The sequence below is a fragment of the Amblyomma americanum genome, chromosome 3 (assembly GCF_052857255.1).
Source record: "Amblyomma americanum isolate KBUSLIRL-KWMA chromosome 3, ASM5285725v1, whole genome shotgun sequence".
Classification (NCBI taxonomy): Eukaryota; Metazoa; Arthropoda; class Arachnida; order Ixodida; family Ixodidae; genus Amblyomma; species Amblyomma americanum.
In genome coordinates this window covers 161,651,429-161,663,694 of record NC_135499.1, presented here as the reverse complement: position 1 = coordinate 161,663,694, position 12,266 = coordinate 161,651,429, and the positions used below count along the sequence as shown (strand labels likewise).

The window sequence follows — 12,266 nt, the reverse complement described above, 5'->3', positions numbered from 1 at the left end:
GACTAGTTTAGCTCTGGTTAAACCTGGTACGTAGCGAGAGCTACGTAAAGCCGCGGCCCGTTTCTGCGAAGGCAGCAGCACGCTTTCTGTACCTTTGCTATTGTCTCCCTTGCCCCCGCATAAGGTTACCGTCACCGCTGATGGGGCAATTAGCTACGGACAGGGGATAATTGAGGGGCTTTACCCACAATGTCTCCCCACCCCAGTCTGGAGACGCCAGTTCGTATGCCCTCATGTGTTTGGTCGCCCTCTCCTGGTGGTAAACTTTAATATTGAGCCATATCTTAAGCTGTTCTTGGGTTGGCTCTTGGTCTTGTGAAGTGGTCGGCAGTCGGTGACGTCCGGCGACTTCCGAAGCCCAGCCCACCAGCTGCTTTTGGACAGCTGTGTCGCGACCTCCCATCGCTCGAGGTCAGTGAGTTGCCACTGTGACGGCGCTGGTATTCAGAGCATATGTAGAGTATGCGATGGAAATCAGTTCTTGGGGCTCTGCATAGGGTACACTCTGGAGAGAATAGCCCTGGGTGCATTAGTGCTAAATGGGCGGGGGAGAGAAAAGTGCGAGATTGCAGCTGGCGCCCCGTCACCTGCTCTAATTTAGTGAGTGATTTGTGAGACAGAGGATAGTGGAGTCGTTGCTCCCTGTAGTGGAGTGAAATCTCGTGGTATGCGATCATTCGGTCACGGGCGCTCCCTGGCTCGGCGGCTTGCCCAGCTCGGTTGACGTACGCTCGAGCGGTGTCATGGACGGTTTCGTTGCCTGTATGGCCCGCGTGCGCGTGGACCCAAATGAGTTGAAAGGGCCTAGTGGGTGGCTGCGAGGAATTGAGAATTTTATGGGCGACGGCGTGCGTCCGACCTTTTGCAGTTTCTGGCCGCAGTTTCGGCGCGCGCTGTCACGAACAAAGCCAAATAGCCGGGTCATTTCAATAGTGCGGGCAGAACACCCGGGAACACAACGGACCCTCATAACTTGGTGATGAGGTGCCGCGGCGGTAGCAGCCAGTAGCGGGCATCGGCGGCGCTGCTCGACAAGCGCGGCACGACCCGTCTGTTCAGTTGTATTTGAGCGAAGTCGTTGTGTTCTGGCCACTTGCAATGAAATTTTAGTTTTTCGCACGTATCGCAGTTGTTGCAGTCAATGTAGTTAGTGTTCACAAGTAACGTAACAAGACGCTCTCAGAAAATATTTTATTTTCACCGATTTGCCTCGTCCTGGAATGTCGCTTACGCAGCATGATGCGAGTCGCACGTAGTTTTGCTTAGTGGTAAACTCGGGGCAGGTTCAACGACAACATAAAAGCAAATCATTTGAGCTTGGCGTATGCTTATTAAGTCACCTACAATTTAAGAACTTTGCGGGAAATAGGCTTGCGGTCAAGAAACATGACAACAGCATTCCTGTCGGGGGCGCTGGCGGCATAGTTGGTGAACAGCGGCTCCATGAACTTGTGTGCAGTGAGTTCCAGGAGAACCTTGCGATGGTCGCTGTCTGTGTTTCCACAGCTGAGAGCAATGAGTTCCATGAGCGCTGCCGCACTTCTTTCTACGCAAACCTCCAAAGGTTTTGTAAAGTACTTTCTATGGGGAAGCACGTAGTCCACAAGCTTCCGAAGAACAATCAGCAGTTTTACGAGCTCCTGGCTCGGGTAGAAGAGCCCGCCCCGATCTTGGTGGGCAGTAAGGCCAAGGAGAGGTGTGGTGCCTTTCTGACCCTGCAGTTGTGCGACGCAGTTAGAGCAAGCAACGCTTTCACTTGCAGCCCTCACAATGAAACCTCCAACCATTGTGACGCTGGCTTCGTCCGGACCTGTTATGTGCGGTGTCGATATTGTGCAGTGACTCTTTAAGTCGTTCACTGCCTGATCGAGAAACTTGTTACGGGTGGCAGGCATGGTGGAGCTCCGTTGAGTTGGGTTCCTCCGTGCGTGGAGTTCTGGCACTGAACACACAAGGCACTGCACCTGGCTTCAGTAGACGTCGCTTGCAGTCGTCTCGGAAATCAGACGGTTTGAAATGCAGGCTGCACACAACAGTGTAATCACATGCTGGCACCCAATCCTTTCTCGCTATTGCCCCTATCCATCGCTCCCGCGCAGCGCTGTCGGATGGTAGCTCATGAAATGAAACTCTGGGCTCCTTTCTTCGTTCGCTTGAGACGCAGTTTGGGACTCAACAATAGCGCATAGTGCTTTACAAAACAATATTCTTTTTAATACGCACAATGAGCAAGTAAAACTGCTGCTGAAGTGCCAAAATACCGGACGTACCAATTGCAAGCAGCGAGCGGCAGCAGTCAGCAGACGTGTGTGTGTATTTTTCTCAAAAGATTTAAACTTCATTTAAAGAGGGAGTAAGTTGCCTATGAGAGAGTAAAATAAATTTATTTGCGAGTGTTTACTTTCAGCTCTGCGTGCTTTTGTTTTCGTTTGCTTAAACAGTCGAAAACGCGCGGAAGGCGCCGTCTGGCGCAGTGACGTCATCTGCTACAGCGCGGGCGCGCCACGACCGCGCGGTAATGTGCGCGTGCGCGCACATGTTGCAAGCGGCCGCCACAAGGATCGCTAGCTACTATATCAAATAGAAAGGAGGAAAACGAAAAAGGTAAGAACAGCAGGTTTTTGGCGCACACGGCAAGCATCTTCCTAGAGGAGGCGATGGTTTAGCGTGTGCGGTATGCGTTTGAGATGTGTCAGGCAGAGAGACATTTGCGGAATATTACGCGGCCGCTGCAATGAACAGCAGTGTGAGTGCAAACAGTACATGGTGGTCTGTACCGTCGATATGACCGAGGACAGAATTCGATGTGACTATTGCGACCACAGCAGGATCGCCGATCTCGGTGGGCTAAAGTTTCGTCTTGCAGCAGTTGTCTGTTTTCTCTATTTTCTGCCCTGACAAGCAAAGTTGCACCTCTTAGAAGAAAAATAAGTGTCCTAGAAGCAAGACATTGCAAATTTTTTAGTTGTTCTGTGTTGTATTTTGTTTTCGCCTGATATTGACAGGCTTACCCAGCGCCCAAGTTTTACACGTTTTGCTTTCATGGGCGCGCATTGCTTCTGTCTCAAAATAGAAACGCTCTCAAGTAAGAAGCTTCACGCAGCATGTTCCGACTGATGTGGTGTTTGCAGTGGTGTTTGCGCTAAAAGCGTCGGCCACCAGCAGACCGTTATTGACAGGTCCGCAGTCATGCGCTCGCGCATGACATGGGACGGAAGTTTTTTGTTCTCTCTGCGGCTCATGTGTCTTGCCTCCCGCGCTCGACGCATCCGCGCTCGACGCATCCGCCTTGACCTTCACGCGTTTCCGTGAGCGCAGTAGGGAAAAGATGCTCAAACTTATCGACTTCTAGCAGTGTGCCCCTTCACCTGACAGCCGAGTCCACGAGAACGAAACAAAATAGGGATGCGTCAGATGCGGTTCACCGGAGCACAGTAGCACTGACTGCGCGCACGTGTCAGCTGCATGTTATCTTTGTGAAAAAAAAAAGAAAAATGCCTCTGCCTTCTGCTCAAGCACAGTGTCAGTCTCGCTTAGCGGGCAAACTGCTCTGCGTGGCCACAAACCTGCGGACTGCATTTGAATCGCACCCGTTCATGAATCAGCGCAGAGTGGCACATGAGGAGAAGGACCTCGACGTGATGCTTCGTGCCATCTGCCCCTTTGCATATGAGTTTTGTACCGGCTTGGTTGCAATGGTGCTTCGCACGTGTGCAGTTACACTGAGCCTTGTTTACGCTCAGTGTGAATGACCCTCTACTGCGTCTTTACTGTACTCCTGGCTTAAACGCCAGACTGGCGTGGCACGGGCCTACGCGTTGTAAATTAAACTAAGATATGCAGCATCGAACTGAATAATCTAGATGAAGAAGTAACGCATCATGATGAAAATAGAATACGTCCAGATAGGATGGTTTGCTACATATCAAAACGGTCTCTCTTCATGCATGACAATTAAGAATCATCGAATTCAACAGAATGTGTACCTGGGAACTTGGAGGCTCGGTCTGGTGAGAACTTGCTTTCACAAGGTACTCAAGCCCATGGAGGCCACAGTGTGTGTCATTCATATCCACAGAGGTTTTCTATGTGAATAGAAGCTATAGCATGGTGTCTTGTTTTTCTGCACGTCCGATTATGCAAGACACTGAGCAGCAGAATAATGCATCTTCATCTGTGCTGTCAAGCTCTCAACCTGGATGTTCCAAAGGTGAATAAGCTGTCTCTGCCCGCAATATAAACTCAGTTGTAATACTCGTCAGCAGAGATTTTGCGGAAAGACGCTTGTAACTATAAATCTTACATCCCGGGTCAGTGATAACAGCTTATCTCGAGTTTTAGTTGTGACCCCTATTCATGTCTGAATTGCTTAAAAGTTCAGCAGGTTACAGCTTCCTTCTAATTGTTTTGGTTTTAAGCTCGTACACCACGACCATGCACAAAGGTCATTAATTGGTGCAAAAGCACCCATACACTCACCAACACTGACAAAGAGTCTTGACCGATCTTGTTTTGCACGACACCTAGCCACAGTGGAGTCATGTTGGCTTGAAAAAAGCATAATAACATAGATGCCTCCATATCTGGTCCAGCTGCTCCTAAATTTGACCGCACTCAACATGATAGTGACCTCGAAATATGGCCCACCTGCACCCAAAATTTGACCTTGGCTGATTTGGACCAAAATCCATCTCAAGCCATAATTGACTTCGCCCAACACAATGGTGACCTCAAAATTGGGGCGGGGCCAACCCCAAAATTTCCCCCACCCACCTGGGTAACTTGACCTTGGTTGATTTGGACCAAAATCAATGTCCATCCATAATTGACCGTGCCCAACACGATGGCGACCTCCAAAATTAGGCCCTGGCCATTTCCAAACTTTGGCATGAGCCGCTTCCTAAAATTTTACCTTGGCCAGTTTGCACTAAAATCGCTTCCCAGCCACAACTGACCGTGCAGAACACGATCAACTAATGCCAAAAAACAGTTAAAACCAAGTTAAAACCCAGAGAACTTTTTCATAAACGTTGAGGATGAATGTAATTAAGCTAGGCTCGTTTTGACCTGTTTGAAGGCTGGCGTCTTATTTAATTTCTTCTAAAATAAACGAGTGGTTATGCCACTGACCGACCTATTTTTTGGACAGGAGTGTGTTGTTCATTGCACAGGTGATAGATGCTAAAATTTTCTGCCTTTTGAACAGGTTTATTGGTTTGGTGTATGGGAGTTTAACGTCCCAAAGTGACTCAGGCTATGAGAAACGCTGTAGTGAAGGGCTCCGGAAATTTCGACCACTTGGGGCTCTTTAACATGCGCTGACATCGCACAGTACACGGGCCTCTAGAATTTCGCCTCCATCGAAATTCGACTGCTGCGGCCGAGATTGAACCTGCGTCTTTTGGGCCAGCAGCCGAGCGACATAACTATTCAGCCGCCGTGGCGGCCTTTTGAACAGGAAACATTCAAATAAAATTGATGTCACTACTGTGGCACCCTTAATGCTGCAGGTGAATATAAGTGCAGTACCTAGACAATCTAGTGCTGCAGGCTTTGAACCGGCTATTACAGTGCAATTCAAGCTCATAAATTTTTTCTCCTTAAACTAGATGGGCCCTTGCATCATTAAGATTGGACAGAATGTATATTTAGTGTATTTCGTAGGATGATGGCAATTCTGACTGGAATACCTAATTGGTATATGGTCGATCACTGTTCTATCATTATAATAGTTGTAGTAAAGTTGTAAACTGAGAAGGCATAAAATTTTTGTTTTATGCAGACTCCTTGCCCTGAACAGAAGAGAGCCCAGTCCAATGCGAAGACACCACAGAAGGCAGAAAAGAGCCGTACAGTTGTTCCTATCAAGGTAAAGAATTACGGAAGGGAGATAGTTGCTCTGACATTTTCAGAGCTGTGCTTAATATTGCTAGTAGCATTTGCTCAGTATATGCTCATCTGCTTAAGGTAACAGTGAGCTAATTTTACATGTGTGTGTATTTTAACTGATCTTTCTCATGAATGCAAAATTGTATAGTATTTTTCATTTCTATATACCACTTTTTATCAATGTAGTGACCTTGTATTTACAAATGGCAGATGCAGGCTCTAAATTATATAAGTTATATGCTTTCATTATAGCCCCAGTGCAGGATGCACACAGAGTGACTCCTACACAAGCAGTCGCAAACCGATGCAACGATCCACCAAGAACAACCAAGGTTAGCAAGCATGTCTGCACATTGTGCATGTTTACAAAGAGGCATATCTGGGCTTTTTCTCTACATGTAAACAATGTTCACATGAACAAAGCTCTTAACTGTGTGTTGTGCATGTCACCTTCAGTTTCCCCGCATTGCTCTTTACAGAAACCACATTACTAACAAGCGTCGTGGGCCGCAAACTAAGGAGCTATCGCCTCTTAATAATGTCCCTACGCTTTACATCAGGCCTTCTGTTTCTGTTGTGCCTGCGTTATAGCGCACTTCAGTTTCCTGTGTTGATGAGAGTGTTGAGATCAGTAATGGTCTGGAACCCACAGAAAACCTGTGTTCTTCGGATTTGTTGTCAAAGCTGTCCTGTTTAGCTAGGCAACTTGAGTCTAAGCACAGGTGCTCAAAAGTTGTTGTGGACACGGTTGTAAGCAGTGTTTCGGATATTTTGACAGTTGCCGGAACTCCCATTGATGTGCCTTGCATTTGTTCTGACAAGCTAAGAAAGTTGCTGTATCAGTCACAAGGAATACTGTATACGTTTCTCCAAAAGAAGTAACACTGCCATCTAATCAGAAGGCATATATTGTTCCTTTGAAGTCTTTACTTGAAAGCCTACTGCAGCATCCTAAGCGAGCACACTGTTTCGAGGCAGGGCTGAAAACTTCGAACAGTGAACTCCTCCGAGACTTCACAGATGGCACCACATATCACACATCCTGTAGCAGCGCTTTGCGGCAAGAACAAAATTGTAATCGTGCTGTACTGTGACGATATTGAACTTGCAAATGCCATTGGAATGAAAAGAGGTTTAAGAGGCAAGCTCACAGTTTTTTATGTGACCTTTGTAAATATCAAGCCGTTTGATCGATTCAAGGTGAGCAACATTTTTTTTTTTTGTGTTGGAAGGTCAAAGGATCTGAAGTCACAGGCTGCAAAACGTCTACTACTTGACTACTTTATCATGACAGTAAACCAGCTTCAAGTTGGATGTCAACTGAAAACTGCTGATGGCAGAAAAACATTCTTTGGAATTTTGCTGGCCTACATCGGAGACTCTTTAGCATGCCATAATATTGCAGGTTTCAAAGAATGTTTTGCTAGAAATGTGCGAATGCCCTGCAGGACATGCATGGTACCAACAGCAGATTTCCATAAAGTCTTCTATGAAATACAATGCCCACTGAGTACTGAACCGCAGTATGAAAGGCACCTCGTTGAACTTGAGAACACTAAATCATTAAAATATTTTCAGGAGCCGTCAGCGCAGTGTGGCATTAAGTCAAGGTCTCTGCTTTCAGATATTACAGGCTTTTCAGTTCTGACTGACCTTCTTTATGACGCAATGGATATTTTATTGGAAGGGATTGTACATCTGGAACTCTCACTGTTTGCTAGGTTTTCAGGAAGGGAAGCATTATGGTTGACCTTGAGGCAACTGAATAAATGCCTCTGTGAGTTTTCTTTTCATAAGACGGCTAGCAGTAGTGATTTTTCTCGTTGTTTTGAACAAGGCTTTAGCATGCCATCTTCAGCTAGTTCTAGCTTAGGGCTTCTGCTACATTTCCTTCTTTTGTTGGATGACTTTATTCCAAAAACTCCTTTGCAAGAGCCGCACTGCGAGTGTCGTTTGCTGTTGTGCGTTGTCACGCAATTTTTACTTTCACCGGTGATATCTCCTGGTGCATTAGGACAACTTGAAAAGTCTCGTAGCGCTTCACAATGAACTTTTTGTGCAGTTGTACGGTTCTGAGGCACATAAGCACAAGCTTCACATGCTGTTGCACATGGCATTGCAGATACGGTGCTTTGGTCCTTCGCATCATCTCTGGGCCATGCGATTTGAAAGCAAGAACTCTCTTCCAAAATCAAAGAAGTTCTGGAATTTCAAAAATATTCCTCTCTCCATAGCCGAGTATTTTAAAATAACATTGTCGGATGATATTTGGGAAGGGCTGCAGCAACCCCGTTATGTGATTAGTCCTTTTGAAAGGAGCGTGTTTAGACTTGGCTCACCTTTTTCTGTCACAACTGTGTCCATGCACTGTGGACTAGATGCCTCTAATGTAGGCGATAGAGCCGCAGCTGTGCCATATGCTGTAGTCAATAGTGTCAAATTTTCTGTCTCGGCTGTCATTTTGTTTGCCAAAAATGATGAACCAGTTTTTGGTGAAATAGAGAACATTGTATTCTGGTCAGAGGAGATCTTCAGTGTACATGTTCTAGTCAAGATGAACTACTCAGAGCGAGTGAACACTTGTTCTTGCAAAGACAGCGCACACATTGGTAATTAAGGCTGATTCACTTTTCTATGCATGGTCACTTTTCTCATACAGAAGAAATGGCCTACATTATGCTATATCGAAATGCATTCACGAGATGCCGTTCGCATAGATGGTATTGTAAAGTAGCTTCAAAACTAGGTTTTTGAAGTTTTTCATCAGTAATCTGCAGGCGTATGCTTATGAAAAAAAAAGAGAAGACCTGTTCATATTAAGATGCCTTGTTCTATTCAAGCGTGGCCATTGGAGTTATTATGCAAGATGTGGAATATGTGTACATTTATTCTAGTTGGTTTATGGCTATGGATACATGTTTTATGAGGATAATAAAATATTCTCTATTTGGTGGAGCTTGCAAAGCTTTCTTTAATACGTAGGCGTTCAGTGGTTGCCTTGCTGAGAGCTTGCCAAGATTCTCTGAGTATGTACAGCCTGTACCTCAAGGGAAGGCTCTTCCTGAACTGATGTATAAGAGCCAGTGCCTTCAGTTTCGTGCAGAAGTCTCGTTTCTTGAGTGAGTTATTTCTTCATATTTAGCATGCTTAATATTATGATGTTTGGCTGCTTGTTGGAATTTTACTTAATTTTTCTTTTCTGAAGTGAAACGAGCTACATAGACAGCGGGAACAGAGCTGAACGACGGTGGAAATATAGAGCCCTTGGAGATGCCCTTGTGAAGAAATACCCGAATTGCAAATGGGAGGCTCCTAAGCCAGGCACTGAGATTGAGCTCACAAGAAGTGCTGTTCACGTAAGCATGTCATGATATATTTATTTAAACGTTTAAAAAATCTATGTTCACGATGCTGAGGGCAAATACTGAAGTCTATTGATGAACACATTTTCCTGTACATGAAGTGAAAGTAACAAGAAAAAAAAAGGAAATTAGATGGAGTGGTAGGACCAGAAAATGTGATATAAGATGGGTTAAAACAGCATAAGAAAGCTTCGTTTACAATCAGTGGCAGAAACTTTTTTCCTGAAACATAGAGATTTAAACATGTTAAGACAATGAGATGAGACAATGAGGAATGATTTTGCTCCTGACTGAATTTTTATGCACATAGTATACTGTATTGAGCTCCATTTCCATGTGTTTATGTGACTATATACTGAAATAGGTTGCACCGTATTGTGCTTGACCATCTCCAATTTGTTCAAAAATATTATTACCGTAATATGTATTCTTACCAAAAATATATATACCATAATGTGCGTAATGAAAGCCTGAAACAGTTTTTCCGAAAAAAATTTATTCGTGAGGTGAGGGCAGTTTGAATATTTAGAAAAGGTGACAAAACAGGCACTGCTGAGTAATTAATAACAAGTTCCAATTTTTAGAAAACACTTCAGAAATTTTTTCTTTGACATTTGCACAGATTCTATCTTTAGATATAATTCGAAGCATGCAGCTTTACACGGCATAAATATTTAAAAGAAATCGAAAAAATTATGAAAATGTGCCATTTTTGTTGTTTATTGTTTTAAACATCAACTAGCTCTTGGAAATTCGGAAAAAGCCTTCTTGTTCCTCTAGATGTCTAGTACCTGTTATAAATGTTACAGGTGATGAAACTGTGCACACAGGAGGAAAAAAAATACTAAAGTTGCAAAAAGTGCATTTCAAGCCAAAAACACTCGTTCATTTCACCCTGAGGTGGTCGAAGTAAAAATGCAAACAATAGCGGGTTGCGTAGAACGGTTTATTGCCTTGCAGTTCTGAAATTTTTGTCGAGGTAATTTTTGTTTAAAGCGAGAAAAGAATTTTTGAAGTTGAGCTCTCGGGCCTCAAGTTGCGCCATGACAGACGTAATCACCAGCATAAGAGCTTGTGATACGCCGATCTGGAAATGACCAGAACGATCCGCTGTTGAAACAATCCGCAACGCAGCACCACCACGTGGTACCTGACCCTTGTGACCGTCAGAGGCTCATGCCCGGTTGTTTCCAATGTGATGTGTTTGTTGTATTTGATTTAATCAGTGCAATTTCTGCATTAATACTCCAGCGACAACTGTAGACAAGCCACTATGTTAACGAAGCATCATCATGCGAGCGACACACCTCTGCGTGAGCGGGCCGTGTTCACTGCCAAAGCGTCTCGCGTTATTCTCCGCAGTGGTGTGCACTTTGCACCTTCACGTGCATGCTCTCTGAGGTGCGCCCTCTCCACGATCTTTTTGATATAAATACAGCACTTGTGGTACACCTGCCATGCCAGCTGGTCATCCCTCCTCTTGGTCCATGCGAGACAGCACGTTGAATACCCTTGTTTTTCTTCTCTTGGCTGCCCCGCACAAAGGCGGGTCTGTTCAAACTTCGAAAGCGAAAACGATCTCGTTTACTGCATACCATCCGCCGAATATCATGCGAGATCGTCTTTAGATACAGCCCTAAAAATGCACGACAGCGGACGACAGCAAACAAAGTTATTTGGCCATAAGTGTCGTGCCATGCCAGGTGCCGTGTTTGCGATGAAGAGGCGTTAAGAGACAACGCAACTTGCGGCCCAAGAGCTCAACTTCCAAAATTCTTTTCTCACTTTAAACAAAAATTACCTTGATTAAATATTCAGAAATGAAAGGCAATAAACCGTTCTACGTAAGCCGTTATTGTTTGTATTTTTACTTGGACCACCTCAGGGTGAATTTAACGAGTGTTTTTGGCTCAAAACGCACTTTTTGAAAATGTTTTTTTTTTTGTACCTTGGTGCACACAGTTTCATCACCTGTAACATTTATTATAGGTACTAGATATCTAGGGGAACAAAACGGCTATTTCCAAGTTTCTGAGCTAGTTGATGTTTAAAACAAAAAGCTACAAAAATGTGTGTTGTGTGGTGTTGTGTTTTATGGCACATAGGCAGCTAAGGCCATCATGCGCCAAGCACAAGGTATAGAATTGCTTTTCTACAGAATGTACAAAAATGATAAATTTTCATAAATTTTTCTATTTTTCAAAAAAATTTGTGCCGTGTAAAGCTGCATCCTCCGAATTATATCAAAAGGCAGAATCTGTGCAAATGTCAATAAAAAGTTTTTCGAAGTGTTTTATAAAAATTTGAACTTGTTATTGATTATTAAGCAGTGCCTGGTTTCTCACCTTTTCTAAATATTCAGACTGCCCTCACCTCACAAACAAATTTTTTTCGGCAAAAATATTTCAGGCTTTCATTATACACATCACAATAAGTTTCCATGAATTTTTTGAACAAAATGGAGATGGTAGAGCGCAACGTCTGGGACGTTTGGCGTCAAATGACCCTAGTGTTATTGATATTGTTTTGTGCTCACCTTATAAATGTTTTGCACTGAGTGTCTTCTTATTTGCACAGAGTGCCTTCTTACGTGGACTATCACTTCAGCAAAAGATGCAGCGGTACCACCAAAAAAAAATATTCTTGTTGTGGAAGAATCCAACCCGGAGGTCACAAAGGAGATGGTGGTGGCAGAATTTTGACTTCAAATGTGACAAGTACAGACAAGTGACGTTTACATTTTACACGAGAGGGGCCTTGATTATATGTCTTTGTTTTTATGTTTTAGTTATTAGCTTTACACCTTAAGCGGCGTGACCTACAACACTGAGAGGGTCATATGCCTCCAGAAAGTGACCTTCCAAGACCACATCCAGCACTATGTTGACCTCTTGTTAAGTTATTTCTTGCTAGAAGATGCCGTGCATAAAATTATTTTATATCAGCCTAAATTGTAGCAAAGTTATTAGTAAAGCATATGCTTCTCAGCAGTGTTGTAGGGTAAATTTAAAAATC

The 12,266-nt window shown here is 44.1% G+C and overlaps 1 protein-coding gene across 3 annotated transcripts in view; it reads left to right on the top strand.

Annotated features, from left to right (window-relative positions):
• The window catches only part of LOC144125297 (uncharacterized), a 33,025-nt gene that overhangs the window by 8,056 nt on the left and 12,703 nt on the right, over positions 1-12,266 (top strand). For 2 of the 3 annotated variants that reach the window (XM_077658554.1, XM_077658551.1), the window contains exons 2-3: positions 5,783-5,869; positions 6,142-6,221. In XM_077658554.1, the coding sequence (XP_077514680.1) occupies positions 5,783-5,869; positions 6,142-6,221 (167 nt within the window). Of the gene's footprint in view, positions 1-2,761; positions 2,843-5,782; positions 5,870-6,141; positions 6,222-12,266 lie in introns of those variants that run through there. The other variant, XM_077658552.1, reaches the window with a different exon arrangement.